This window comes from Phaethon lepturus, unplaced genomic scaffold (genome assembly GCF_000687285.1).
Source record: "Phaethon lepturus isolate BGI_N335 unplaced genomic scaffold, ASM68728v1 scaffold12704, whole genome shotgun sequence".
NCBI classification, from domain to species: domain Eukaryota; kingdom Metazoa; phylum Chordata; class Aves; order Phaethontiformes; family Phaethontidae; genus Phaethon; species Phaethon lepturus.
Window position 1 is genome coordinate 26,834 of NW_010532719.1, and position 26,187 is coordinate 53,020.

General features: G+C 39.5%; 1 protein-coding gene across 1 annotated transcript in view; it reads left to right on the forward strand.

The window, feature by feature from the left end:
• Positions 1-7: 7 nt before the first annotated feature.
• The window catches only part of LOC104619151 (contactin-associated protein-like 5), a gene marked incomplete at its 5' end in the record, with an annotated part of 56,627 nt that continues 30,447 nt past the window's right edge, over positions 8-26,187 (forward strand). Inside the window, 6 exons of the mRNA XM_010284937.1 lie at positions 8-147; positions 9,178-9,305; positions 9,484-9,654; positions 11,759-11,977; positions 19,984-20,223; positions 21,815-22,039. Coding sequence (XP_010283239.1) covers positions 8-147; positions 9,178-9,305; positions 9,484-9,654; positions 11,759-11,977; positions 19,984-20,223; positions 21,815-22,039 — 1,123 coding nt within the window. The remainder of the gene's footprint in view (positions 148-9,177; positions 9,306-9,483; positions 9,655-11,758; positions 11,978-19,983; positions 20,224-21,814; positions 22,040-26,187) is intronic.

The following is a 26,187-nucleotide window of genomic DNA, read 5'->3' on the forward strand; positions in this document are numbered from 1 at the left end:
ATTTGCTTGGTGGGTTGGCCGTGCCAATGAAAAGCATCTTTACTGGGGAGGATCTCTTCCGGGCATCCAACAGTGTGCATGTGGACTGGAAGAAAGTTGTCTGGATATGAGATATTTTTGCAACTGTGACGCAGATAGAGAAGAATGGTAATAATTTTAACATTTGTATAGTAGTGTCTGTGTGATAGCTGGGGATAGGAAGTAGGGCAAGAAGGATCAAATCTTTTCCTGATTCACAGCTGAGGAAGGTTGAACAGCTTGAGTATGATCAAATGGGAATTAAAAGTCAAACTAGAATTTGGACTTCTGATTTCTTCTTAAATTTTTTATTTGAACCAAAGGCAAGGTATCTGTATGAAGCAGTTGCTGGGATGGGTTTTCTTCCACAAGTCTTTGTTGTGGAATGCCAAATCCAGTCGTTTTCTTTGTTTAAAAATTTCCATTGGTTCAATTGGATCATTGCATGAATCAAGGCTCTAGGAGGTTTGTGCATGGGTATACATCAGAGCAGAAGGTGTAGACAGCAAAATTCAGGTACAGGCAGCTGAAAAAGAAATCTGTGCTATCAAAAAGACTTGTATTTTTCTTATGAAACGGTATATCTATATGTGCCTTAACTTTCTTTTGTATTGGGTCCCAAGCTTTTTAAAGTCAATGGAAAGACTTCCTTTGCCTTCTGCAGGTCTTTGTTCAGTCTCCATAGGCAGTTTTAGACTTACGGCATGAACATTCAAAGCCTTTTCGTGGGTTCAGACCTTTGTTGTGCCTTGATGCCAAGTGAATTTTTGAAGGCCACCTCACAACCTTCTCCCATTCTCTGCATATTCACAGACTTTCCAGTAGCAGATAGCTAGTTGGTGAACTCTCCAGTTAATTCTGTACTTGTATTGGAGGGAACAGAAATGTCAGATGAGTGTTGTTGAAAGCACAGTTTGAAACACTGAAAATACATGTGAAATCTCTGCTTCACCCTCTCTTCTTTCTGGACCACTCACTGATAGGAGCTGCTGCCCTTCCTCTAAACAAAAAAGATATTTTAACCTTGAGTAGTTCAGGAATTACAAATAATGTAAGTAGACAAGAAATGTCTTGCTGTAATAGGCTACTGTGTTTAAAATAATGTCTAACTTATCCCTGTGAAACCTTGACTTAAAAGAGAGTGAGTGGAAAGTGGTCGGGGGGGATCAGAAATGACTTGTTCACTGTAACTGTTGGGGTTTTTTGGTTGCTCAGTTTCCAGACAGTGTGATTATTCACTCGGACCCTTTATATCCTTAGGGTCACTATTCACTTTCAAAAATCATAGCTGTAAGGGGATTTCTTAGGAAAGATCTTTATGTAAATGTTGGTTTATGAATGTGATTTGATAGATTGGCATAGAAAGGCATGGCTGTGCATGTTAATCTATTTTTTCTTTAATGCTTGGTTATCAGAAGCACTTTGGTGAGGTTTGCACATGAGCATCGAAAGCATCTGTTTTTACTGGCGCTTGGCTCTGTTCATAATCCACATTTCACTTTTCGGTGAGCTGCTACTCCAGCAGAGAAGGGTGTGTTATGCTGGCCGACCACTGGGGTGGTAGTCTGAGGCTGCAGGACAGTGCACCACCAGATTGTACAAACCAATGCAAGGTGAAAGCTAAATGCAGTTTTATGATGCTTCATCTGAGTCTCCTAAAGAAATGAGACCTAAGCGAGTTACTCTGTGGGTTACTCCATTTTTCCATATGTGAACCCAGTGATTTTTAAAAAACAGACACATTTCAAACCTCTCTAGCAGAGAAGCAGAAATCTCAAAAGTATTAGAAATTACACATTCTATGAAAATTTATGCTAGGCTGAGGGGAAAAAGCCAATTAAAACCTACAAGAAGGAAGTTAAGGAAGCTTACACTTTTATTAGATTTTGGAAAACCCTCGTGGGAGAGAGATGTTGGAAATCATGCTTCATTAGATTGGCAGCTCACAGAGCTACTTGTTTCTCCTAATTTCATTATAATAACAGGATATGCATAGAAGTTTCTTCAGCTAAACAGCCTGTGTTTTGTTGGTTTAGGGGTTCAGCTGTTTTGTTTTGGTTTTTAATCCATTTGAAATTTGGACTTCGGTGGTATTCTAAATTGTAGGTTGCCTTTTTAGAAGCTAAAGCCCCCTGACCTTTACAAAGAGTTTCAAAACATAAGAAATTTCATGCCTCTTGAAGATTACTTTTGTGTTTCTCTGCTAGAACACTGACCCCCTGATATATAATGAGCATTTGAATCTGAAATCTGCTGAGATCTGAACTGTGACTTTAACCTGCTATATACATTATACTGGAAGGAGCAAGACAGCAGTAGATGCATTTATTTGCCGTAGCATGAAATAAAATGGGTGCTGCAGAGTGGAAAACCAGAAAATCATTTTCATTCCTTTTAGATAAATCAGGCTACTCACTGCAGCTCCAAGGTGGGACCTCACCAGAATAGCTGGAGCGTCCTTCTGAAGAGGAGACAGGCTTAGGATTTTGCTTTGATTTGGTTTCCCTAGGCTAAGTCTTGGGTGCAGAAGCAGCTACTACTTTCTTAGAGCAGCCAAAAAAAAAAAAAAAAAAAAAAAAACAAGAGAAAACAGACCTGAAAAAAGTCCTGAGCCAGGTGTTTAGCAAAACACAGTATGTGCTTCTAGGCATGCTGACTTTTGAATGATATCTAAGCAGACACCTGCACCAGCTGCTATCTCTGGGCTCTTCAAGTTAGTCCCCTTGGAGTTATGCTGGCCAGATGAACAGAAATATAATTGGATGCATACTACATGGGAAAGGTTTTTGTATTTTTCACCTTTTTTTTAATTAACACATTCTAGTGAAAAGTATCTTTTTCCATCCAGCTTCTCACCATACTTCCAAACTCTGCAGTATGATGACAGCTAATTCAGTCACTGCAGAATAGTGGAGTGTCTTTATGGTATTTGCTGGAGAATGAGAGAAAACCTGCTGAAGGAGCAGAGGGACAAGTTGCCACCCCGACCGAAGCAAGCGATCTGGAAAGATGTTAAATATGACTTGACTCTAGTTTATGCATGCTTCCAGAAAAGGAGAGATTCCTGACTGTTGAAAGCGCTTGCTAGTGGGTGGCAACTTTAATACAAATCCAGTGGCTGCAAGCTGAAACTAAATCTAGTCCAGAAAATGTTTTCTTTCTCTCTCTTCCCCTTCCCCAACACTGAGAATGGTTAACTGTTGGGACAAGTTATTTATAGATGAGACAGATTTGCCATAGCTTCAAGCACTTACCTTCAAAGCGATGGTCTTTCAAAAGATATGCCCTATTTCAAACAGAAGGTGCATTCTTGATGCAAGGTATTATTGGGGAAAGGTGTTAAACTGATCTAAAGAATAAAGCGTTTCTGAAATACAGACAGGGTTGTATTATCTTCAGTCCATTCAAGAGCTCTTTTGGATCCTTAAATACCTCTCACAGGTTGTTTTAATCTCAAACAACATTCTCTTGCCTTGGAAATGAAAGTCTTGCTGCTCACCAATCCTTACACTTAAACAGCAGGACCTCTTTCCAGCCACGGTGGTGCATGACTGTCCTGAAGCCCGTTTGCTACTTTGGTCTCTCTGTCGGGAATCCGTTTTCCACTCTAAATGCAAACACTTGATCGAAGCCAGTCACCAAACCAAACCTATATCTTAGTGACGGCATTCACCTAGAAACCTTGTGAATTTGGAGAACATTACAGCTTTCTATTTAGTACAGAAAACCAGCATCTCCGGAAGTCATTTTGTACAGGACGTTCTGGCGTCTCAGCAGAGTGCGGCGGACAGTGTTGTTTCTAAACAAAAGCCGATTGGCCATCTTTTATTTCTATTCTCCAGTTTTATTATTCAAACTGTAAGAGTATCATCTGCTTTTATCTTCCAGAACAGCCTTCTTCACTGGGGAGCTAAGCCTTTGAGTCTTCCCATTTCCAAAGTAACATGCATTCACCTCTTTACAGTGCCTTTTGGGTACTGCAAGCAGCAAGGAGACCACAGGACGTGAAAAGGGCTCGTGGGGGGGAATATCGCTATTGTCAGACCCGCTTTGGCTCCCACAGATACCCTGAGTATGTCCAGCTTTGCCGAGGAGGAGCAAAGCCCTGTGGAAGCGAATAAAGCCCTCTTTGGAGGAGCTATGTTTGTGCAAAGCTGTGCCAGAGCCAGGATGCTAAAACTGGGAGGGCTGAGGTAAGCAGGGCAGGGAACCCAGCCGCTGCCGAGCCCGGATTTGACGAGTTTGGTTTGCTCAGCCACTGTCCCGCGCGAATGCGTTCCCCCCGCAGAGCCTTGTGAGCTCACAGAGAAACCCTGCCGGAGGAGACCTGGCCTGTATCGAGCTGTCGTGGATATCTGGCTTCGCGACTCCATTTGTCAACTAACTAGAAAAGCTGCCTACAGAGAGCTGACTGTAGCAGGCCCCGAGGTGTCAGGAATCAGTTCGTTACTATCGTTACCGAACTCTTTCTCTGTGCTTCTCTAATTCAGCAAAACAGAGGCACTGCATCTTGCCTTCAGCTATTGGGTATGTCCTCTTCTGCTTCTGTGTTTTTCTTTATCGTGACTCTACCTTACTGTACCCTGTAATGCATTTTTGGATACAGCAGGTGGGTAAGATAGCAGATAAAATGTATTCCTTTGGATTGTTAATGATATGTCTTGTACAGGGCTCAAAACTTTTTCCTTTGGAAGCCTGTTTCACTGGCCCATTCCTCATGCAGTTCGTTGACATCTGCTGATGATAGTATTCTTTTCCCCAAATGTACTGTATTCATGAAAATCTGTACTGAATATCTGAGCTACTGAGGCTCAGACCCCACCACAGTCTTCATTAATGTAGAAGAAGAAAATGTACCGATAGGGGATCATATGAGAAGAAATTATATTTAATGGCACCACTGCTCTACCATCTGTTAGAAAAAAATATGGAAACAGCTACCTAGAGATTACCAATTTATGATAGTTTACACCATTAGGATACAACAGAGTAAGATTTTTTTGAGCGTGCTTTTCTTAGTAGCCAGGAAGAAGAAAAATAGTCTCACAGTGTTACCATCAAAATAGGTTTTTGTCATTTACAGGTAAGAATACCTGTTGTACATATTAAAGTGTCCAGTGGCTGCACTATCAACTTTAGCATTGCTGTACTTGCAGTGACATTTTTTTCTTCTTTTTTTTTCCTTTTCCTCCCTCCCCAATACATAGAGCATTTGTTTGGTGCATAACGTGCCTCATAGCTTATTGAGGAAGGCCTTTGGGTAGATACAGACATTAATCTTCAGACATGGATAAATAGATGACATCCAACTGTATTTAATACTCATAACTAAGAATATTTCAGTGATTTAATTTAAAGGGTATTATTGGATTTGTTTCATTTTGGTTTTGCTTGTGGGAAGTACAAATTAATACTACCCTTTATGCAAATAGCTCAGAGAAACATCTGTTCATTGAGGGTGCTTTCCACCCTCTGAAAAACCATTCAGCTTTTCAGCTGAATTTTTGCCGAATTGAGTGCCAAGTCAGGTAAGCAGGTGGCCTACTTCCCAAGTTTATTAATTTATTTGTACCATTTTCTACGTGTACTAGGGCTTCTTTCAGGAAAGGGATAAAACCTGCTTTGATTTTTGTGAAACCAGGGCTTAACTTACATTCCTGGCCAAACAGCATCACCTCCCAGGACCCTCCTGCAGGCAGGATCTGCCCGTAGTTCTCAATACTGAGAAGCGGATCGCAGCATGGTACAAAAGGCGTGCTCCGTCAAAGTGCTCACAGAGTGCTGTATGAAAACTGCTAAGAGAAAATAAAAGAGTGGTTTTGGCTAACCTGACAAGCAGCTGTGGAAAACCAAATATGATCTGGGTTTACGTGTATGTGAACTGCTAAATTAAAATACATGTAAGTAAAAACTAGCTCTGGGAACAAATACAAAAACAATTAATCTAACAAGGTTTTATCTTTGTTTAAAAGGCAAAATCACATATGTGCACACCATAGCGCAGATGCTTTCTGTCAGAAAGTAGCACTTTTTATTTGAAACTATAGTATGTTAAAAGTTATCCCCAAACTCCCTTCAGGCAAAACTCCAAATGTTTTGTCCAAACCCTGGAATATTTGTATTTTATAGTGCCACAGCAGTGCCTCCAGGAAATTATTGTACAGGCACATGAAGTTCTCTTGCTCCTCTCTGAGGCATAATACGCTACATTTGAGAGGCTGCCATGGTGTACCACGTAAAGAGAAGAGGAATTGTGGCCCTTTGTAAGAAACGGAGTCTGAAATAAGTTCAACTTAGAGAATACCAGGAATTTAAGACACTCAAAACTTCAGCTCCCATGAGGGCCTGCATAGTGTCTTCAAATTTCTTTTCTGCTTTTCTTAGCTGAAACATCTTAGGTGTTGAATTTTCACCGAAAACTTGATTTCCTACCATAAAATATTCATAATAAATTGCGAAAATAGGTATGTTGTTCCTGTCATTAACACATTCTCAGAAGGGTAGAATGTTTTTCTGATAGGTTTTATTTCAGTGTCTGCTTGTATGAGAATACATATCCTTACACAAGTCTTTTTTGTGTGTGTGAGAGAACAAAATACATAAAATGTGCTGTTTGAGGTTGAAGAGGAACTTGATTGAGTTTTCAAGGCATTAACATAAAAGTGAAGATTTTTATTAGTTGTAGAATATTTTTCTTTCTCACAGTTGAGCTATGCTGCTGGAGTTCTCTGTTATACTAGCATATAACTAGTAAAAACTCAAGAGTCATAAAACTTGATATAAAAGAACTTCATGCAATATAACAGAATATCTAATAAGCAATGCACTTCTCAGAGATGTGGAATAGATATCTTCAAAATGTCACCATTTAATTTTTTTTGTAGATATCTTCAGTGGTAGCTGTAGGAAGATACTGATTTTTATTTTAATGCTGATCATAGCTAGTCAAAAGACTGCACTATTTTTTGAATTACAATAAATTTGCAGGAGACCTCCCTAAATATTTTGTGATTTTTTAAATTTTATTTTTAAGAGGCGAATGCCAGCTTAGTTCTTCATGTGTATATTGCATATTTTAGGTTGTCTTTCTGTGCATCTTTCTGCCTTTCTTTCATTATCTTCCTAAGAAATACTCAAATAGTTCAACTTTTGTTATGACTGTTTCATAATCTGTTGAGAGCATTTACCCTAACTTACAAAGATTGATACAATAAGCCATGTAAGTATGCTGCTGACAGACCTCCGTGAAGAGATTTGGAGACCATGTACTTTTGATTCATACATGGTATCTTTCCATCTGAGTCTGCACTGAAGGCAGCCCTCTGCACTCATGCCTGGGAATTTCACCTTGCTGCACTTTGTCGGTAATTATCTCCATGTCAGACACCCACTGAAGCAAGAAAAAAATGTTAGGGTCAGAGAGGGTACCTCTCCTTTTCCCCTTGGAATTATGAGACAATTAACTATGCTGCATGCAATTAGAAACAATGAAAAATAAATTATATGTATGGAGCCTTTATTAAAAAGATCAAAATACCCCTTCTCTTTTTTCTAACATTAATCAGAGTAGAGCACTTAGCCAAGCAAACATCCGAGGCTGTGTCAGAGCACAGCCGCAGTGTTCATCCTGATTATTATTTCTTTGCTCAAGTCCCGTGCCCCTTCCCACAGCTGGAACTATAATGAGAGGTACATTTGTGGAAGGTGGTATTATGAGCAGCATATAGGTAGTCTGGGATCCTTCCTGAGATGTCAGACTCTTCAGCAGTGGTATCGCTCGAAAAGTGATGCCTGTTTCCTGAGGCTTTGTGTCATACCTGCCTGAAAGAGCAGTGGGTGTAAGTTTGGGATTATTGGCGTTTTAGATCCAGTCATTGCTGCTGTCCCCACGTGCAGCATGTAGTCTTTCACCTCTGAGCAGACAGATGAGTTGAGTCCAGACCCTGCCTGCAGATTGCTGGGCCACGCAGACATAGGGATCCTTTTCTCCAAAACTATTGAGATTCAGCTCCACGAAGGACGCTCTGCCAGGCTTATGTGCCCAGATGCACAGCAGACCTCAACCCTGAGAAAAAGAGCTAGGAGAAGAAAAAACGTCACTGCGGAGATAAGATACGGTAGCACTCGCCTCTCTGTAATCAATCGATAGAGAAGTACCTTGAGAGGGTAGTTTGGCTCTGGTAAGGTCAGAGTTGGAGGCCTGAGGGACTCGGTTCCATTCACGAAGTACAGTGGGATGCATGCACGACTGTATACCCTGACGGAGTCAAAGCCACTGAATCAGCTTCGGGACCAGAGGGCTGCCATGAAACACCGTGCTGGATTTTGGGGACAACAATTTGCCCGGACGCTCAGAGTAGATACAAAGAATGGATCCTTTAGGGCTCTTTCTTTCTTTTCCTTTCGAGCAGCTGTGTGTCGGTTAGGCATAGCTGAATTATAAGCCCAGCTGATACAAACAAGAGACTGTACTTTGACAATGCATTAAATCAGCCTTCAGTATTTTAGTTGCTGATCCAAAATTTCCACAGGCGCATAATGCAAAGGGCTGATATAGTGCAAACCCACTCTACCAATTCAACTGTCCTTGCAGTGTGCCGAGTCAGTCGTGTACCAGCCGTCTTGAAGCTGGATCAGGTATTGTCTGGCTGCCCTGTGCTAACAGCATGCTAGATCAGGTATTGCGTGTCCTTCTCCTGCTCTGATAAAGCCTAAAACCGGCATAAACTCTGTTATCTGTCTCCAGCTAACTTAACAGAAATGCAAACTTGGACTTATACCTGATCCACATAGAAGTCATCCTGCTGAGGAAACCCAGTAGAGCCCAGTTTTCGTTAATGCCCATCAGGCAGAATGGCAGCACTCTGCCTCGGCTTCACAGTCACCCTGCACAGCTGAAACACGGTTACAGCCCATACCAGACAGTGTCCTGCGTGCAAATAGAGCATCTTCAGCAGTGGGTGTCATGGACGAGCCTAGAGCACACATGGGCATGTACGTTTCTTAAGCATTGCGTACCGGCCACAAGTCTTCTAGGTAACCCTGCAGAAGACCTTTCATCTTGAAGTAAGCGTCTTTCAAATGTTGCCTTGCATAAGGAACGCTGGGGATTTTGTCTGCGGTTAATCTGTCTCTTTCTGTTTGCTTATTACAATCCAGGACAAATGATACCGGCTTCCTTGCTTTCAAAGACCATTTGCCTGTAACTCAGATAGTGATCACTGATACAAACAGATCAAATTCTGAGGCTGCTTGGAAAATCGGCCCTTTGCGTTGCTATGGAGACAGTGAGTACCAGCTCTTCTCAATTTCCATAGGTACAGAATGTTCCATCTTTCGTTTTGCTTGTTTTTTGTGTTTTTTTTTTTTAAAACGTATTTATCTAATGAAAGGTGGCTTTCCACGTGCAGCTTGTAGCTGCTGTGCTGTGCCAATTAACTATAGACAAGGGGGTTGTGTTTGCAGGGCAGTTCTGGAACGCTGCGTCCTTCAACATGGAGGCCTCCTACCTGCACTTCCCCACCTTCCATGCCGAGGTCAGCGCAGATATCTCTTTCTTCTTCAAAACTACCGCCGTCTCTGGGGTATTCTTGGAAAACCTTGGGATTAAAGACTTCATACGAGTTGAAATAAGCTGTAAGTTTCACTGCCAAGAAATCTTGGTGTATTTGCCAGGGGCAGGGAAGTGGGAAGCGCATATTTTCTTCTGTCTTGAGATGGTTGGAGGTGCTTGAAGAGAATAAGATGGAGACATAAAGACTCATTAATCTAGACTTATCTACCTCTCCTGTCAGAGTTTCCCTGTATAGCCTTGGTCATTACACTTAATCTTGTTATGGCTAGTTTTATCTTTCTTAAACAAACAGGTGACTGAATTTACTTTTTCAAGACTGATTCAACACTTAATTTTTATTTTGCTCTTTGGAGAAAAAGCCGTTTGTTAGATGTACCTATAGACTGTAACCCTAGTTGAAAGATGAAAAATTTAATACAACCACTCTGATGGTTACTTTTATTTCTGTATCAGCAACATACCCAGTCTGATACAGCCCTAGTGTTTCAGAGGAACTCAACATGTATGATACAGCTACAAGGTGAGAGTCTGTGAAGGACAGGATGCAAGATATGTCAGTCACAGTTGTGATGGGCCTTGAATACTTCAAAATCTAGTAAGTGTCTGCAGTATAACTGCTACTCAGTATATAAAGGAGAGTAGCAGGGAACTTAATTAGTAAGGTTTTGCCTCACTCCTGTTCTGATGACTTCAAATATTTATTAGTGACAAAAGAGTACCGTGGCTTTGACATGAAATACGACTTCTGTATTCCAAATTCTGTCAAGCTTAGGAAAAACAAACTGAGTGCTATGCATTTTATAACATGCTTATAACAACCCCAACATAAAATTTAATAAAACAGGGCCCCAAGGCCCTTCGATTCATTAAACCAATGGTAAATGTCATGGTGCATTATCACAAGGTAATGAGGTATGATTTACTGTTAATTGCACATCAAAGTCCAATTTGGTTGTACTTCAGTGTACTGCATTTCATTCTCAGGGATATAGAAATAAAAATAGCATTTCAGCATCGAATACAACAAATGCTGTAAACTACTAAGATGATTGTTTAGTGAAAGCTTTTGTATGTGTGTTAAATCCATACTCCTAGAGAAATTAGTTATTTAAAAGTTGGGGAAAAGTCTTGTCTTTTAAACTTAGGCTTCTTAGTAGTTTCGTGTCGCATTTGTTGCTGCCAGATGGAATTTGCAGCCTAAAGGCCTTGTATCAGCGAAGCTCTACAGACCAGCTGCTTCGAAGGGAAACGGCCTTGTAGCAGATGCAGGGGCTCAGAACAGATCTTTGTCTATCCCTATGGAGTGTTTCCTATCTTAACTATATAAGAAGCAGCTTCCCAAACCAGACCTATCCAATTTGTTGGGCTTGAAAAAACAGGTTTTTATGAGTTTTCAATCCACACCCTTCTGGTTGTGTGGTCTGTGGACCTGATTCTTGGTCTTCCTGGGGTATTTAGCATTTTAGGAAGAGGAAAAATAATCAGTAGCAAAAATGTTAAAAAGTTCTGGCCCCTTTCAGGCCTCCAGAAGAGCAAGATGGACCCCTTTATATGGCTGTTCTTTTTCAATTATCATCCTGTTTCTAGGAGCCTTACTATCTCTCGACATGTGCTACATATGCCTCTTTCGTTTAGGGTCACCAATGAACTAGTTTTGCTCATCTGTTTTTCCTTGCTTCCTGGGTCAGGCTTATTCAGGCAAACAAATGCTTGTAGGATTCTCTCTTACCATATGCAGCCAAGTTCTGTAATTGTAATAAGTACATGCATTTTGAAAGATTTAGTCAGAAAGAATTCCTTCATATTCTCTCCCATCTAAGCATTATTGGTCCAAAATCTTTTGCTACCACTGTGTGGTTTTTGTACAGCACTTGGTACTTGTACTTCAAAAAGAGAATAAACTGCTACTTCTAGAGCACTGTAATTGTTACAGCAAAAAAAAGATGGGTACCCACAGCCAAGCATAATCACAGCAGAGATCAAACACTGAGGCTGCAGGCAGAGATTTATGTATAAGCTGCTGTGTAGGAGATGGGAGGTAAATGATGCTGTACTATTTCCTGACATAAAAGTTAATGGACCCTATATTTATGTAAGATTTCTTGATGTCAAAACCACAATTTAATTCAGACCTTCACTTCCTCTTCACATGTTTATCTATTCCAGCCCCCAAAGAGATCACCTTTTCCATAGATGTTGGGAATGGCCCCACAGAAGTCACTGTGCAGTCTCCCACACCCCTGAATGACAACCAGTGGCACTACGTCCGAGCAGAGAGGAATCTCAAGCAAACTTCTCTCCAGGTGGACAGCCTCCCCAAGAAGGTCCTGGAGGCACCTGCTGAGGGGCACTTCCGCTTGCAGCTCAACAGCCAATTATTTGTAGGTAGGGACAATGTAAGGGTTTCTCTAGTTATGTACAATATATCTATGTTCATACTTCGGTATTGCTATTGTTTCACCATTGAGCTTGCATGTGGTAACCTAAATTCTCCTTCCTTTTCTTCCGCTCCTGCATAGGAAACATAAAGTAAACCCAAACTACAGCCTTTACACTCAAAGCACTAACCATAGTTTAACTGTACTAGATGGTATTTTTAGGGTCTAAGGTTGCTTGAAACATATTTATTGCCAAAGAATGCATAGTATTTCTTCTTGTGCAGCACTGGCTGTGTAATTTGCTGTAGGAAATGTGATCTCTCGTTTTAGATGCAATGTAAAAAGCACAAATTCTTTATGTAAGTTTCTGGGGCAAAGCCTGATGACAGTATGGTCTTAAAGTCTGGTCCTTCAAGCATGACTACCAAAACCCTTATTTGGCCATAGAGTGCATGTGTGAGAGAACTATGAATACGGTCAAAGCAAATAAGTTATATTAATTGAAAGTGATCTTTCGGTGGGTGGGGGAATAAAAAAAAAAAAAATCTCTGTTTGCATACAGTTTGTTTCCCTATCTCCCTTGCAAATGAAATGTAGATTGGGACCAGCTTGTGTTTGATAATATAATCAGGGATTACAAAGGGACTTCTCCCTTTTCTACATTCAAATGTTGTCTTTCTGAGTAATCCGCTCAGCGATGGAGTGGGTTGTAACCTGCTTCTTATTAGGGCTGCTCAGGTGATCACTGATCCTTTCCTTAAAATGGATTCTCTTAGCTGAAATGCTATAGGAAACCTCAATCTGTCAATTCATTTTAATAAAGTTTACCTATGTGTCTACACCCTTAGATTTAAGATTTTTGGGTATTTGAGCTTTTGACAGTGTATGTGTGCAGTAGTTATTGGGCTCTGAACATAATGAATGAATCTGTTTATAAATAGATATAGCTACGTCAATGGCCAGGTGTCCTTCCCCAATAGCTGTTGATTCACACCTAAAATTATCTCCCATACACTCAGTCAGAGGAAAGTTCACTGCAGGACTTGCAGAAGGGAGGCTTAAGCCTGTCACAGTGTGAGGTTTCTGTTTTCTGGTGTGAAGCATGCTGCTAATCACATATTTCTCAAAAGGCTAAGATGATCCTAGGAACATGTTCTACAGTAGGCCAGGCCTGAAGGCAGTGGGGTTGGGCTGCTAGACACCTTAGAAACATCAGAGAAATCTAGCCAAGGGACTGTTACCAGTTAGAAAACTTTGCGAATTAATGACTGCATAGACTTTTGCAAATTTGTTTTTTTTTTCTTTTTAAAGGAGTAAAGATGGAGGTTTTATCGTAAGTCTATCAGATATGTCATATGCATCAGCTGCTTATCATCTCACATCTAAAAATCAGTATCTGCCTCATAAGCTTGTTTCTCTGCCTCAGCAAAATAAACAGGATACCTTAACGAACTTCATGGTGGTTTTAGTGTGACATAATCAATGAATTGCATCATGCAAATCCATGGTAGTCAAGGTCCTCAACAGAGAAATGTGCCAACAGGAACACTTGTCAGCAAAGACAAATGCAAAGCCCTGCACCTGGAGCAGATAGAGTCCTGCAGCCATACAAGCTGGGGATTGAGCAGATGTGCAGACAATGTCCTGTTGGTCTTGCTGGAAAATGAATCTGTACCTTGTCTGCCTATGAATGTAGCGGTGTTTTAAGGAACAGGCTGGACCAGTCCAGTAGTGACTTCTAACCTAAATTTTTCTCTGATTGTGCTTAATATTTACAGTAAACTCTAGGACATAGTTACTTTATCTCAACCAAGAGGTGAAAGTTTCTCACTTTCAGTAGAGTAAATAGATTAATACTTTCAGTGCAGTAAATAGATTGCATTCAGTTGTCCATCCACACTTTTGCTGGACCCTGGACGAAAGGGACAGAAAACCTAATGTTTTTAGGAGTGCTTTTTCAGCCCTTAGCTCTACCATATTGAAGGCCAAAACTGTCTGTGACTTCCTGAGTTTTCCTAAGAGCAGTCAGAAGAGATGGAAACCTGGGCAGCCTTCTGATTCTGACACAAGTCCAACAAGACACACGTGTGGCATAATTTGTCTCTACTGAACATCTCATCCCAGTCTCTAAAAGGAAGCAACTGATTTAATGCTTCAACCATGCAGAGTGAATTTTATCCCATCTGAAAAATAAATGCATAAACAGCATTGTAAAAAGGAAAGAAGCAGCAGCACATAATGTTACTCCCTACTCACCCTATAATCCACAACTTGTTTCTGCAACATTTTGCATACTGACAGTGATTAAGAGCTTTCCACAATTAGTGTGCACATTCTTAATTAATAATCTATATAACTGGCATATTTGCTATTTTAAAAATGTTCCAAATATTTTTAATTGAATTTCCCTATTTCACTCCATTTAAATATGGAACTTTCCACACTGGAGGTAGCTAGTCATTAAGATATAAACTTTTTTCCCCCTTGATTCTTCTCCAGAATTAATTCAAATATTTTGTAAATCTCATAAATAAGGCTCAATGTCAAAATTTAATTTAGTTTATTTATCTTCTGGAAGGATTTATTGATCCTTTGGGATGAAGAAACTATATTAGTATCATGTAGCATTATGATGATGTTTGAATGGAGACCCACTGCAGCTTTCAAACTACTATTATTTTCCTGTTGCTTGAGAGACGTCAGCCTATGTACAGTATATGTGAGGCAGTTCTAGACCTCCCCAGGAGGAAAGGTCTTTTTCTTTAGGGAGTTATATACAGCAGATCACACATCTGAAATAAGTTTGGACATTTGTAAAATTTGACTACAGGGGCAGTTGGCATATAACATAATTTTAAAGGAATTCTGCTAACAGACCAATTTATTCTTTGTCAACTGTTTCTGCCTGTTTTATGAGTTATTTACTTCAGTTTTGGCCAGATTTTTCCTTCTTAACCCAAGAATCAGATATATTTGGGGCTGTAAGCAATAGAATAATTTAGCTCTTGGGTTTATATATTGGTTAGTTGGTTTTTTTTAAAAAGTTGGCCTGTCAAACAGACTTTTTACTTTCTGTGATTTATAGTGAAGAAAGTTAAACAAGAAGCCTTCTCCAGCAATGGCAACAAAACAGTCAGTTGTAGGCAGTTGTGGAGCTGTGCTTCATTTACTTCTGATCCAGTGATACTGACACGTTCTGAGGAAGTTAATCAGCCTTTAAATACTTCTTAAGGATGGGAGTTAAGAAGGCCTGACTTTCCTTGGAAGTTTATCTTCAGATTGACTGACTTAGGTATTTTAGGAGACTTAGGCTTTTGCTGAAGGTTTTCCAATGACTAAGCACAGAGAAGGATTTCTCTTTTATGTGTATGGGTTCTTTTATACCTAGCAAGGGAAGAATTCACACTTCAGTCTTATTGAGTGGAGACCTTGACACTGTTTCTCTCTTATTTACCCTACTACCAGTTTTCTTGAAATATGGGAGAACATAATATCGTCTCTCTTAAATTTGGGCAAGGAATTTAAAAAGACTGGATTCAGAGAAGGAAATACACCACATATGTGAGCAAATATTCTGTTCCATAAGAAATCAAACAAAAAAACCCCACAAATCGCAACAACTGTCTAGTCCTTTTAGACGGACAAAAGACTGATTGTGAACTAATGCAAAGCTGTGTGCTGAAGACTGTGACAAAAGTGAACTTGAGTTGTCTCAGAGGGATACTAACTGATATACAATGACAGTAAGTTCAGTGTTTGGATGTTGTGGTTACATATTCCAGCAGAGAAATCCAGATATTCAGACACTATAGCAGAATCTGGGAGTCTCACCATGACTTACATTGCCTCTATGCTAATTTTGAGTTGTGCATGTTCCTGGACTTAAGCCTGTCTGTGTCATTGGTAGGGTAAAAATCAATTTTCATGTGTACTATGTACTTAGGTGTAACCATGGGTTACTTAAATGGCATTTCTGTGGAGTATCTCTGAATGTTAGACACGTCTTACTGGGCTTGAACTCACATTACATTGTTTGGATTAACACTACTATCGGCTAGAAAGGTTCTTCACTCACTTCTGGCCTTAATAAGCATAAAGTAGCCATAATTCATTATCTGCACACTAATGCACCCACAAATACTTCCATTTTGCAGCTGGTACAACATTGCAGGTAGAGAAGCTCACACAAGTTTTACATAACCAGGAAAGATGCACTCACATAGTGATTTCTGTTTACTCCGAAGTCTCTTTTATACATCAGTATTGTATAAGAGGCATTGATAGAGTTAAGAATCAGCTCCTTCTTCCCTATGCTCATACTCATATAGAATACTCATACTATTCATTGTATTTACAGAAATGCTGGAATTTGGGTGTCATTGCTTTCCATACCACTTGTTCTCCATTCAGTTCTGCCTTGCCACCTTTCACTGCCCTGTTTTGTGTTTGATTCAGTGGTCTTTGCTGTTCTTGCATCTTGCTGACATGATGTCTGCCCTCCATGTCTGTCTTTGGGGGGATGTTACCCTTGGGGGAGCAGACCCAAGCCTTTGCTCTGGCCAGCATGCTACACAGCATGTGCAAGAAATTATTGCCTGATGTTCCCTAGGTTCCACTGCAGTGATGCATTCTTACACATGACATTCAAAATAAACTATAGAAAATGTCTACCTTCTTATTGGATCTGCCTGGAGGTAAAACCAGAGGAAGGGAGACAAAATGGAGGTGTTCAAATCCAATCCCTCTCTTTTTATCTCCTCTTCCATAGCAACACAATGTGACAGAATTCAGATTGGCAATTCTTGTTCTATTCCATCACTTCCTATAAATATCTGACTGAGAGTTACGACTTCTCTCTGTTACAAAGAAACAGTTATGCACAGTCAGTAAGAGACAAAAGTGTTAATTAAATAATGTTTGTATGATTAGCTGTTGTGTTTAATCTGTAATTGACTCACATGGCCCTTTGAATTTATGTATGTAGTACCAGAGAGAGTTTTGCTATGGCTACACTTGTTGCAATTAGAATAATTAAGACAGAAAGACTGCTTAAGGCCAACGTTGGCACACATGTAGTATGTGGCAGGCTTCCGAGATAGCTTCCTGTGTGTGCAAAGTGGAAGGGAGGAATGACTTTTCATTACCAGTACACTCAAAATCAAGCAAGCTTGGAAAGTGAACCGTTTTTCACTTTCTTTTAGTGGGTCTTGGGTATCTAACTGGTTTAGGTTGCTTTATAATCTTCAGTGAGGAATCCTTGGGTGAATCCCCTCTGTCTGCTGTAGACAGTCCAATGCAACATACCCTAGAGAGGGTCAACATCTGAGAAACTTCCTTGGGAGACAGAGAAAAGGAAGGTGAGAAAAAGAAGGTGTGTACTTCGTTTACTGTTGTTTTTAAAGGAATCTGCAGACACTTTGGGATATTTTGGAGGCCAGGAGGAAAAATTAATGCTTAACTTGTTGTGTAAGCTGACTGCTTTCTACAACTTTCAGTTTGAGACTAACAAGTGTGACTTCTATGTCTTCTGAGGATTATCACAGCTAGTTGTCCTACTCCTGAGTAATAATAATTACGATTCTTATACTCACATGCCCTTTCCTTTTCCTTGTATCAGTTATGTAAAGCAAGAAATTTCCTAATACTTATCCACGCTGCTTCAGCCTCCCTAATCCAGTTCTTACCAACAAAAAGTCCTTTGCTTTTTAAAGCAAATCCTCAATTAATTGATAGAGTGTTAATGATTTAGCCAACTGTGTCACCAAGCTACACTATGAGTGCTCACTTGTGAACTTCTTGCCCCCTCCCCTCAGACTCTCTTCCTTACCCCAAGGCTTCTCAGTAAAATTCAGATGCATAAATGTCTTGCTGAAAGCAACATGGCTCATTTGATTGTCACATCCACTCAAGCCAACATTAAAACCCTTAACCTTGGTGTTTATGGTCATGAGGCTTATCCTAAAATCTGTTTTCCTAAACAAAATACTTAGGTCGCATCCATGAAATTGTCCTGTCCAACAGGCCTATTAAGAGTAGGAAGAAACTGCAAAGCCTAACTTGGGGAAGAGATTTGTTTGTTGGTTTGTTTTCAGTTTTTCTCTGCTTCCCAGGAATGTATTTGAAAATTAGATCAGTCAATTGAAGAAAACTGCCCAAATAATAAACAGATTTGCTTAATCAATATTGTGTGGATCTAGGATCATATAGATGGTCTCTGTTAAGCTCTATACTCTCCAGATATTAGAAGAGTGAGAAACTTATTTTACATGGCTTTCCAAAGTGCTTTAGAGAGCAATAAGAATACGGGTGGTGCAATAAACATGACATCTGTGCAATAGTTAGCAATAGTTCATACTCATTCTTTAAATGTTACAGCTGGGATTTGTATGTGTGCAGAGAGAAGAGGCAAGGAAACTGTCCTTTATCCTTGTAATATTTGTGGTTACCTCCCATGTAAAAGAAAAGACAGTAACCAGTAACCTTAAAGGGAGAAATCACATTTCTACGTATTTGGACATTACTGAAAAATCTGTATGGTATGTTTGGTTTTGGAGCAAAATCTCTAAAGAAAAGGTTTGTGTGTGCACAGTGCAGCAAATGAAGAAGGCTCAATTCTTGTGCTCAGCAGGCCTTTAAAATAAGTGAGCTAACATTTGCTCATCTGAAAAGAGTATTGGGCTAAAGAGGAATTTGAACCTATTTGTTTTTCTGAGAAAGTCATCATAAAATCTGCATGAAATACACCTGTCTTGCATATACTCTCCTATAGCTCAATTATTCTAATTCAAATTCAGTATTTCTGCTATTAGTGTACCAGAAAGAAAAATATGCTAGACTGGTATAGCAGAACAATAGCGTTTTGGTGAGATTGCTTTTCAGACCATTGCTTCATTCTCTTAGCTTGCAGAAGTCTTGCTTTAATTAAACAATTTACAAAAAAAATATGCTCTTCTGCAAGGACTTATCAAAAGATGTAATCTCTTATCTCATGCACTTTGATATAGAACCAACTTCTATTTGGAAAGATAACTTCTTTCATACTACTTTTGAAGGAGAATCACTAATAAAGCTAGCATTTCAGAGCCTACAAATGCTGTTAAATCCTGAACCAGAATTAGATTTCTTAGTAGCAATCAAAATTGCATATCTTCAAAAGCAAAGCATTGGCAACTGCCAAACACAGCATACAATAAGAAAAATTGTGATATTTTCACAAAGAACTCTAACTGTCATCACTTCTATAATTCTGAGAGACCACCTCTTACGGAAAAGTGTCTTCATTATAAAACTGTTAGCAATTTCATTGGGCAGATAAAAAGCTGGTTAGCTTGTAGAAACTGCACTCGTGTGTGGATCCATAGACCTCTGGTCTTCAGGAGGAAAGGCAATTACGTTTAACTAGTGTAATAAATAACTCAGCTGTGACCTGAACTCATGTTTCTTGCCTACAACAACAATTCACATGCAACATCAGGTTGGGCAGTCATGCATAAATTCTGACTTAGGTCATTTCCCTTCAGCCAGCATGCCCGGTGATGAACATGATTCATCCCTGCTATCTGGACTCATCAGCATGTGTAACTCACCTGCTGTTAGGATTAGGGTATTATTTATACTCTGTACTATGGCAACAAATAGGAAAAAAAAAAATTTAGGTTTGGGTTTCTCATGTATTAGGTGATATGCAACATATGATAAAGAAGCTAATCTTTTTCCCAAATGAATTTGCAGTTTAAATGCCAGACAGGGCAGTAGATAAGGCAGGAAAGAGAAGAATGGCAACAAGAAAGTGTCACATAGAGCTTTTTAGTCCTTTCAAAAAGATAAATAGAGATCTTTCGTTTCCGGGGCTGTCTCTCTGTCATCTTTTGCCACTGTATCCATTGATATATAATAGATAATATTTTTTAAAATTCATGGATTCATATTTGTACCTCTGGATTGGACTTCAGGGCTTTCATTACTGTGTAGACTCAACAATGAATGCATGTCCTTTTTTCTCTTTTTTTTCAGGGGGAACAGCTTCCAGACAAAAGGGCTTTTTGGGATGCATTCGATCTCTACATTTAAATGGACAGAAACTTGACCTTGAAGAGAGAGCTAAAATGACAGCTGGTGTTAAACCTGGATGTCCAGGACATTGCAGCAGTTATGGTAACCTGTGCCATAATGGAGGAAAATGTGTGGAGAAATATAATGGTTACTCCTGTGATTGTACCAACTCAGCCTATGAAGGACCTTTCTGCAAGGAAGGTAGGCAGCCAGCTTTGATCCTAAGCCCTTAGGTGGTCTCTGAATTACAGCACAGTTTCACCCACGTCAGCTTGGTGTCCCCCACGTTACAAGAAGACATTCTAATATCAGCTGTCCCTTCAGCATTACTAAGTGTTTACATTAAGCAGGCTATAACACCTCCTTTTGTTGACTTCAGTGATGGCCTCAGAAATTAAAATGGTGTTAGCTGTACTATTAAAGTTGCCAGCTATATCCCACTATGATTCCTGTATTTGATTGCATATAACTTGGACCAGACACTAACAAATAGGGATGAAATTTTTCATAACAGTTGTCTGACCATGTGTGAATGTTTAGTTTGCTTGTTTTTAAATCTCATGTAACTTTGTTCACCTTAACAAAATTTTGAGAGCTTTTCTTTTACAGAGTTTTGGAGCAATGATGTGATAAAAAGAGGTGGTCTTTTTATGGTTTGTTTTTTTTTGCCATTCCTGTGACAACACATCCAAACATTAAGAGATTTTAAAAATAAGCATGAAGCATTCAGGAGAAAACTGATTTGCATGGTGCAGTCTCTGGTGAATGTGTCCTCACTGAAACTTTCTGGTGGCTCATAGGTGTTGCCAACACCAGAAAAAGGACAAATAAAGAACATCCAATTTAGATAGCATGCTCTCTGGAAGATGAAAGAACTAGCAAAACTCCTGCTCAATAACAGCAAGGTGCAATACGAGTGTTTTAATTTCCACGGCTGCCCCTCACCTCCCAAACGCATCAGGTTTGCTAAGTGGGCCGCATCATCTGCTGGTGTAAATCGGCTTAGTTGTACCGCAGTCCAAGGAACTATGCCCACTTACATGAGCTGAGGATTTGGCACCGATGCCACGAGAGGCGTATCAAATACCCCCACAGTGTCCTGTTAAGGAGATGCTGCTGTAGCGCCGGAGCTGCTTTATTGGAGAAAGTACTTGCAGTCAGTCTGTAGCTGAAGATATCACCATCCTGACTTTACTGTGCCTCACATTATTAAAAAACCTGCTGTCACCACATCTGTGTAGTTCATGGCCACACTATGTTGTGTTTATTGAAAACACATGCGTGACTTCTCGGGATCTGAGCATGCACAGGTAGATATTTCTCTTTTTTTGGAGCTACAAGGACAGCTTCCCTTACTGGCTGTCTTTGGGTCAGTGTGTTGCTTTAATAATTACTTTGTTTAAAAAGGAGACTGGAAAGGACAAGTATATTGTCTTTAATGTGGAGGAAAGACAGAGAATGTTGCCTTACATGTCAGCGGTTAGAAGATGGTGAACCAAGAATTTATTTGGCTGACAGACATTTTGGCCTGTTCCATCTTGTGGAGCTTTGATTCCAGCACTAAAATAATTGGATCTAGAGGCCTGTCTCCATACACTGTCCTCTGTGCCAGACAAATAGACTGTAAAGAAGGACACACTGCTTGTTCAAATTAAGGAATGGTGACATCAGGTGGGTCAGGGACATTTTGCAGTGTTCTGCTTCTGAGGCAGTCAGCTCATGTCCATGCCTGTCTGGGAGATCTGAAAATGCAGAAGCTGAAATTATTCCCTTGGTTTATATATGCTTTCAGAGGTTTCTGCGTTATTTGAAGCCGGCACTTCCATCACCTATATTTTCCAAGAACCTTATCCTGTCACAAAAAATGCAAGCACCTCAAGCTCTGCCATTTATGCAGATGCTGTCATGTCCAAGGAAAATATTGCATTTAGCTTTCTTACGGCACATACTCCAAGCCTTCTACTGTACGTCAATACCTACTTTCATGAATATTTGGCTGTGATTCTCTCCAAGAATGGTAAGTACTCTTGATTTGCTACCAAAGCGTAACTGTGTTAAGTTTTTTTGTGAGAATAGTATAGAATACTGCACTGATTTAAGTTCATTTCTGTGTCTGCAACTTTATCAACTTCATGGTATTCAGTTCATGCAGATGGTCATCACTCTTGTTTATGTCCCTTTATTTGGCATTCAGTGCTACACTTGCCTATTCAGTGTGTGAATAATCATGTTGTTGGGGCTTAAAATGTGTTTTGACTTTCATTTGGCAAGACTGTACGATAGCAATTCCTTGCTATTTATTCCACACTGAGATCCATTAGGCCTTCAAGATAAGGGAATGAGAAATACCATGAATGTACAAGAACACTTGGTGCAGAAATATATTATCATTTTATCTTTCACATCCTGTCTTGGCACATCTATTGCTCTTCACTGGGTTCTTTCAATGGAATATGGCCAGTTCGTTGGAATATTAAAGCCAGAAAATGTCAAAGTTTTTTAGGTTCACTGACCAAAACATGAGGTGTAAATCCATTTTCTGTTAAAAGGTACATGGTGTGGGAACTTTTTGAAAACATGTAAAGATTTTAGGGCCATAGGCCCTAAGTCTTCTCAATAAGACTCTGGCTCCTGAGTCCTTGCAGGGCTCTCAGAAAACTCACTCCAGACAATCATCATCCCAGACAAATGGGAATGTTTGAATTATTCAAGAGTTATTCAGGCACTGGAGCACTGGAAGTGATGAGTAAGCATATTGGTGAGTCACTAGCCTGTGGCAGAACGATAGAAAGTTAATGCTATGTGGTCGAATATGTGCATTTGACCAAATGACCCAGACCACTCTGAAGCCTTGAAAATTCCAAAATAGCTAAGCTTTCAATAGCTATAGTTTCAAATGAATCTATAAGGAAAAAAAAAAAGAAAAAGATTTTGTTCTCTATACGGGCTTTGCAGTAGTTTATCTCCTGGTTATGTCATGCAGCTAGCATTTGGGCTGGCATGGGATGAGTATCCAACCCCCTGGGAGGGGCTGCTGGGACGGTATCAGCCTGACCCATCTCCCCTAAGCAAAGTCACAGCAGGGTGGTGGGACTACAGAGGAAACCCTCTTACCTCTCCTGTCCAGTCCCAGATTTGCATCTCTAATTTGCTCTCAGAGGTAAGTGTTTATGATTTTCAGATATATGAATATTCCAGTGTGTAGCTCCAGGGTGGCAGAGGTTAGCCCCTGCTGAGGTGAAACCTTGTAATCTGTTTCTCAGTTACACTCAGGTCTCTTGATGCCACTCAGGCAATCGAAAATAGCCCTAAAGTGAATGAAAATGTAATATCTATTTAAATCTCCTTTACTGCTGCCAGAGTGGTGTAAAATGACCTTAGAAACATAAGTCAATTGACTTTTATTGATGAAATACAACCATAAGTGAGCTATAATTGTGAAGTTCTGGAAGGGGGGACTCTACTGGTGGTTGGGGAATGGGTTGGGATCAGGACATTGGGATTTCTTGTAGAATCTCAGCAGGAGCAGAGATAAGTCTTGTATTTTGGTAGCTGCACCATCTGCAGATCTCTGCTTTGGTTCAGACAGAGATAGGGACTCTCTGTATTTCTGGAAATTAGGTGGAGCAGCTCTCAGTACACTCAGGCAATGTAAACAATCGTGCTTTCTCAGCTCTGTACCTCTATTTCCTGTCTTGTAAAATGAAGATAACAGTAGTTTAGAGGGTTGATGAGATGTCAGGCTCCAAATCTCTGGACTATAAAATGTAGCACTATATGCAAAGAATTATTAAGATAACTAGCTGACCTTGGTTAACTCCTGAAAGTCCCTTACAGGGTTACTCTGTGCATGCTTCAATGTCATTCTTTCAAGACAGTCAATTCAGTCATGTATGTTCTCTGCCTTTTGTCCCAAATGTAGTGTTTTTTTTAAAATTTCATGTCCTCTTATTTTTTCATCTTGTTGGAATTGAAATTATTCCAATGAAAATAATGTTCAGATATGTTACTCTTTCTTCCTCCAAGAAGTTTATTCTTGCCATAAAATTACTGGACTATGAATAACAATGTCCTTTGTAGTATTAAAAGTGAGCGTGATGGCTTCTCTTATTGGCTTATTTTCAAGGAACCTTGCCGAGTCTGACAGTGTATAGTAGGACCTAAGCAGGTCCCTGCTGGATAACTGATTGTTTAAATAAAGGTTAGGCTCCTGGTGAAATGTGAATGGGCATTCTCACTTAAGAGGTGAGCAGTAATATTCTTTCCCATAATCCCCAAACCCTTTCCACTTGTTAAGAAACTATATTGGAACAGTCTATATATACTTTAATACTTCACCTTTTGTAAGTATTTTTCAAGCTACTACTCATGAATCCTGTTATTCCTCTTTTCTATTATGCACAAAATAACTAGGCAAATTATTAGTTAATAAAAGTGACAATGAGAAGAATGTTTCTGGTAATTCAGGCTTCCCATGTTAAATATTTAACATAAAAGAAGTGAAAGTGTCTGCAAGGTTTATTCATAGTTAGACTATATTAAACGGGGCTTATATGAAAATGAACTTGTATGGGCAGCTATGGTCTAATCCAGTCAAGTGTGAAATGTTTCCTGTAAAATCAATTGGTTTTGGTACAATTAATAAATAATTACATTTAACCCTAACACATCTTGCACTGTCAGTCTATAAAGAAGGTCATCTTATTAGAAGATACAGTACATATTGATTGAGACACTAGAATTGTGATAGTAAAATGATTCATTTAAAGTTACCCAACAGGCCAATGTCAGGTCTGGAAGAGGAAATAAAATCTCCTCATGCCCACTCTGGCTTCACCCATCCAGATCAATGCTGCCCACACAGAAAGCCCTTTCAGTGCTTGGAGCCTTAGAGGGCAGGTGGATCATGGAGGTAAAGTTATGGCGGATGTTTGGTACTACCACGTCAATGTAGAAGCTACAATTCTAGACCTGTGCAGATTACCTCCTCCTGTAAAACAAGATGCTCAGTAGTGCCCAGCAGCTAATATTTCTAGAAACAGTTCCCACCCAGAGAACTTATCTATATCATAAGGTTGTACTTACCTCTGATTGGCTCATGTCCTGGCAGCTTATGGGTAAGTTTTTGAAACTTGATGGTTTTAAAGATGACTTAGGGATTCTTTCCACCATTAGTTAATATTTACGCTTCTAAATCATACATGTACCTTTGAAAACTCTATGCAACAACTTAGCATTGTCATCTTCTCCCCATCTTACATATTGTACCCATGGATTTTTAAATTACACATATATAGTTGTGTATGTATTTTATACAGATGGGTACGTATACATGTATACAGATGTGTATCTATGTAAAGCTCACATAGACACATTGATCCCACATCCAAATGATTGTCAGTACTGTAATAATTGGCAGTGCATTTTTAATATCCGTGCTGAGGAAATTTCAAATTATAATGCCCATTACTAAGCTATGGAAAATTCACATCATGGGAAGCTACTGCTAAGAGAAAAACAGTTTTTTCTTTCGCAGGCTAAATTTTCACTGTACATTTTTGCATTTATATGATTTCACCAAGTTACCAGTACATAAGTATTATTATCTTTGCTTTGATCCCTGAAGACAATAATTGATGGGGGAGAAAAATGCTAACAAAGAAAATGTTAGTGCTTCTCCTTTCTCCATTCTTCCTTCCCCCCGCAAGTAATCAAATGTGATATGAATATGATGAAGTATATTGTCTAGAAAAAGTTTTCCCAAGTCTTTGATTCTCGGTGTTGTCGGCTTTCTCCATGGAAACAATATGATTCCTAATCTAGAAAAATAGCAGATAGCCAGCATCAAGGAGAAGAGATAGAATCTCAAACTATCCTAGAATGATTGAAAATTTATCTGTATTTATTATCTGATCTCATAAGAAACTAAACAATTTGAGTAGGTTTTTTTTTTTCTTTGTTTCTATCCAGTACCTATTGCCATCATAGTGAGCTCTGTTCTCAATTTCTTTTGGAAAGCAGGACTCTGAAATTGCATAGGAAAGATTAGAGAGAAGGAAAAAGGCACAGTTAAAAACAAAAGTACAAATGAAAACAGCTTGAGTAATTCTTCTGTTAGGTTTCTGATACTCAGAATATAGTAACAGGACCTAGATCAACTCCACT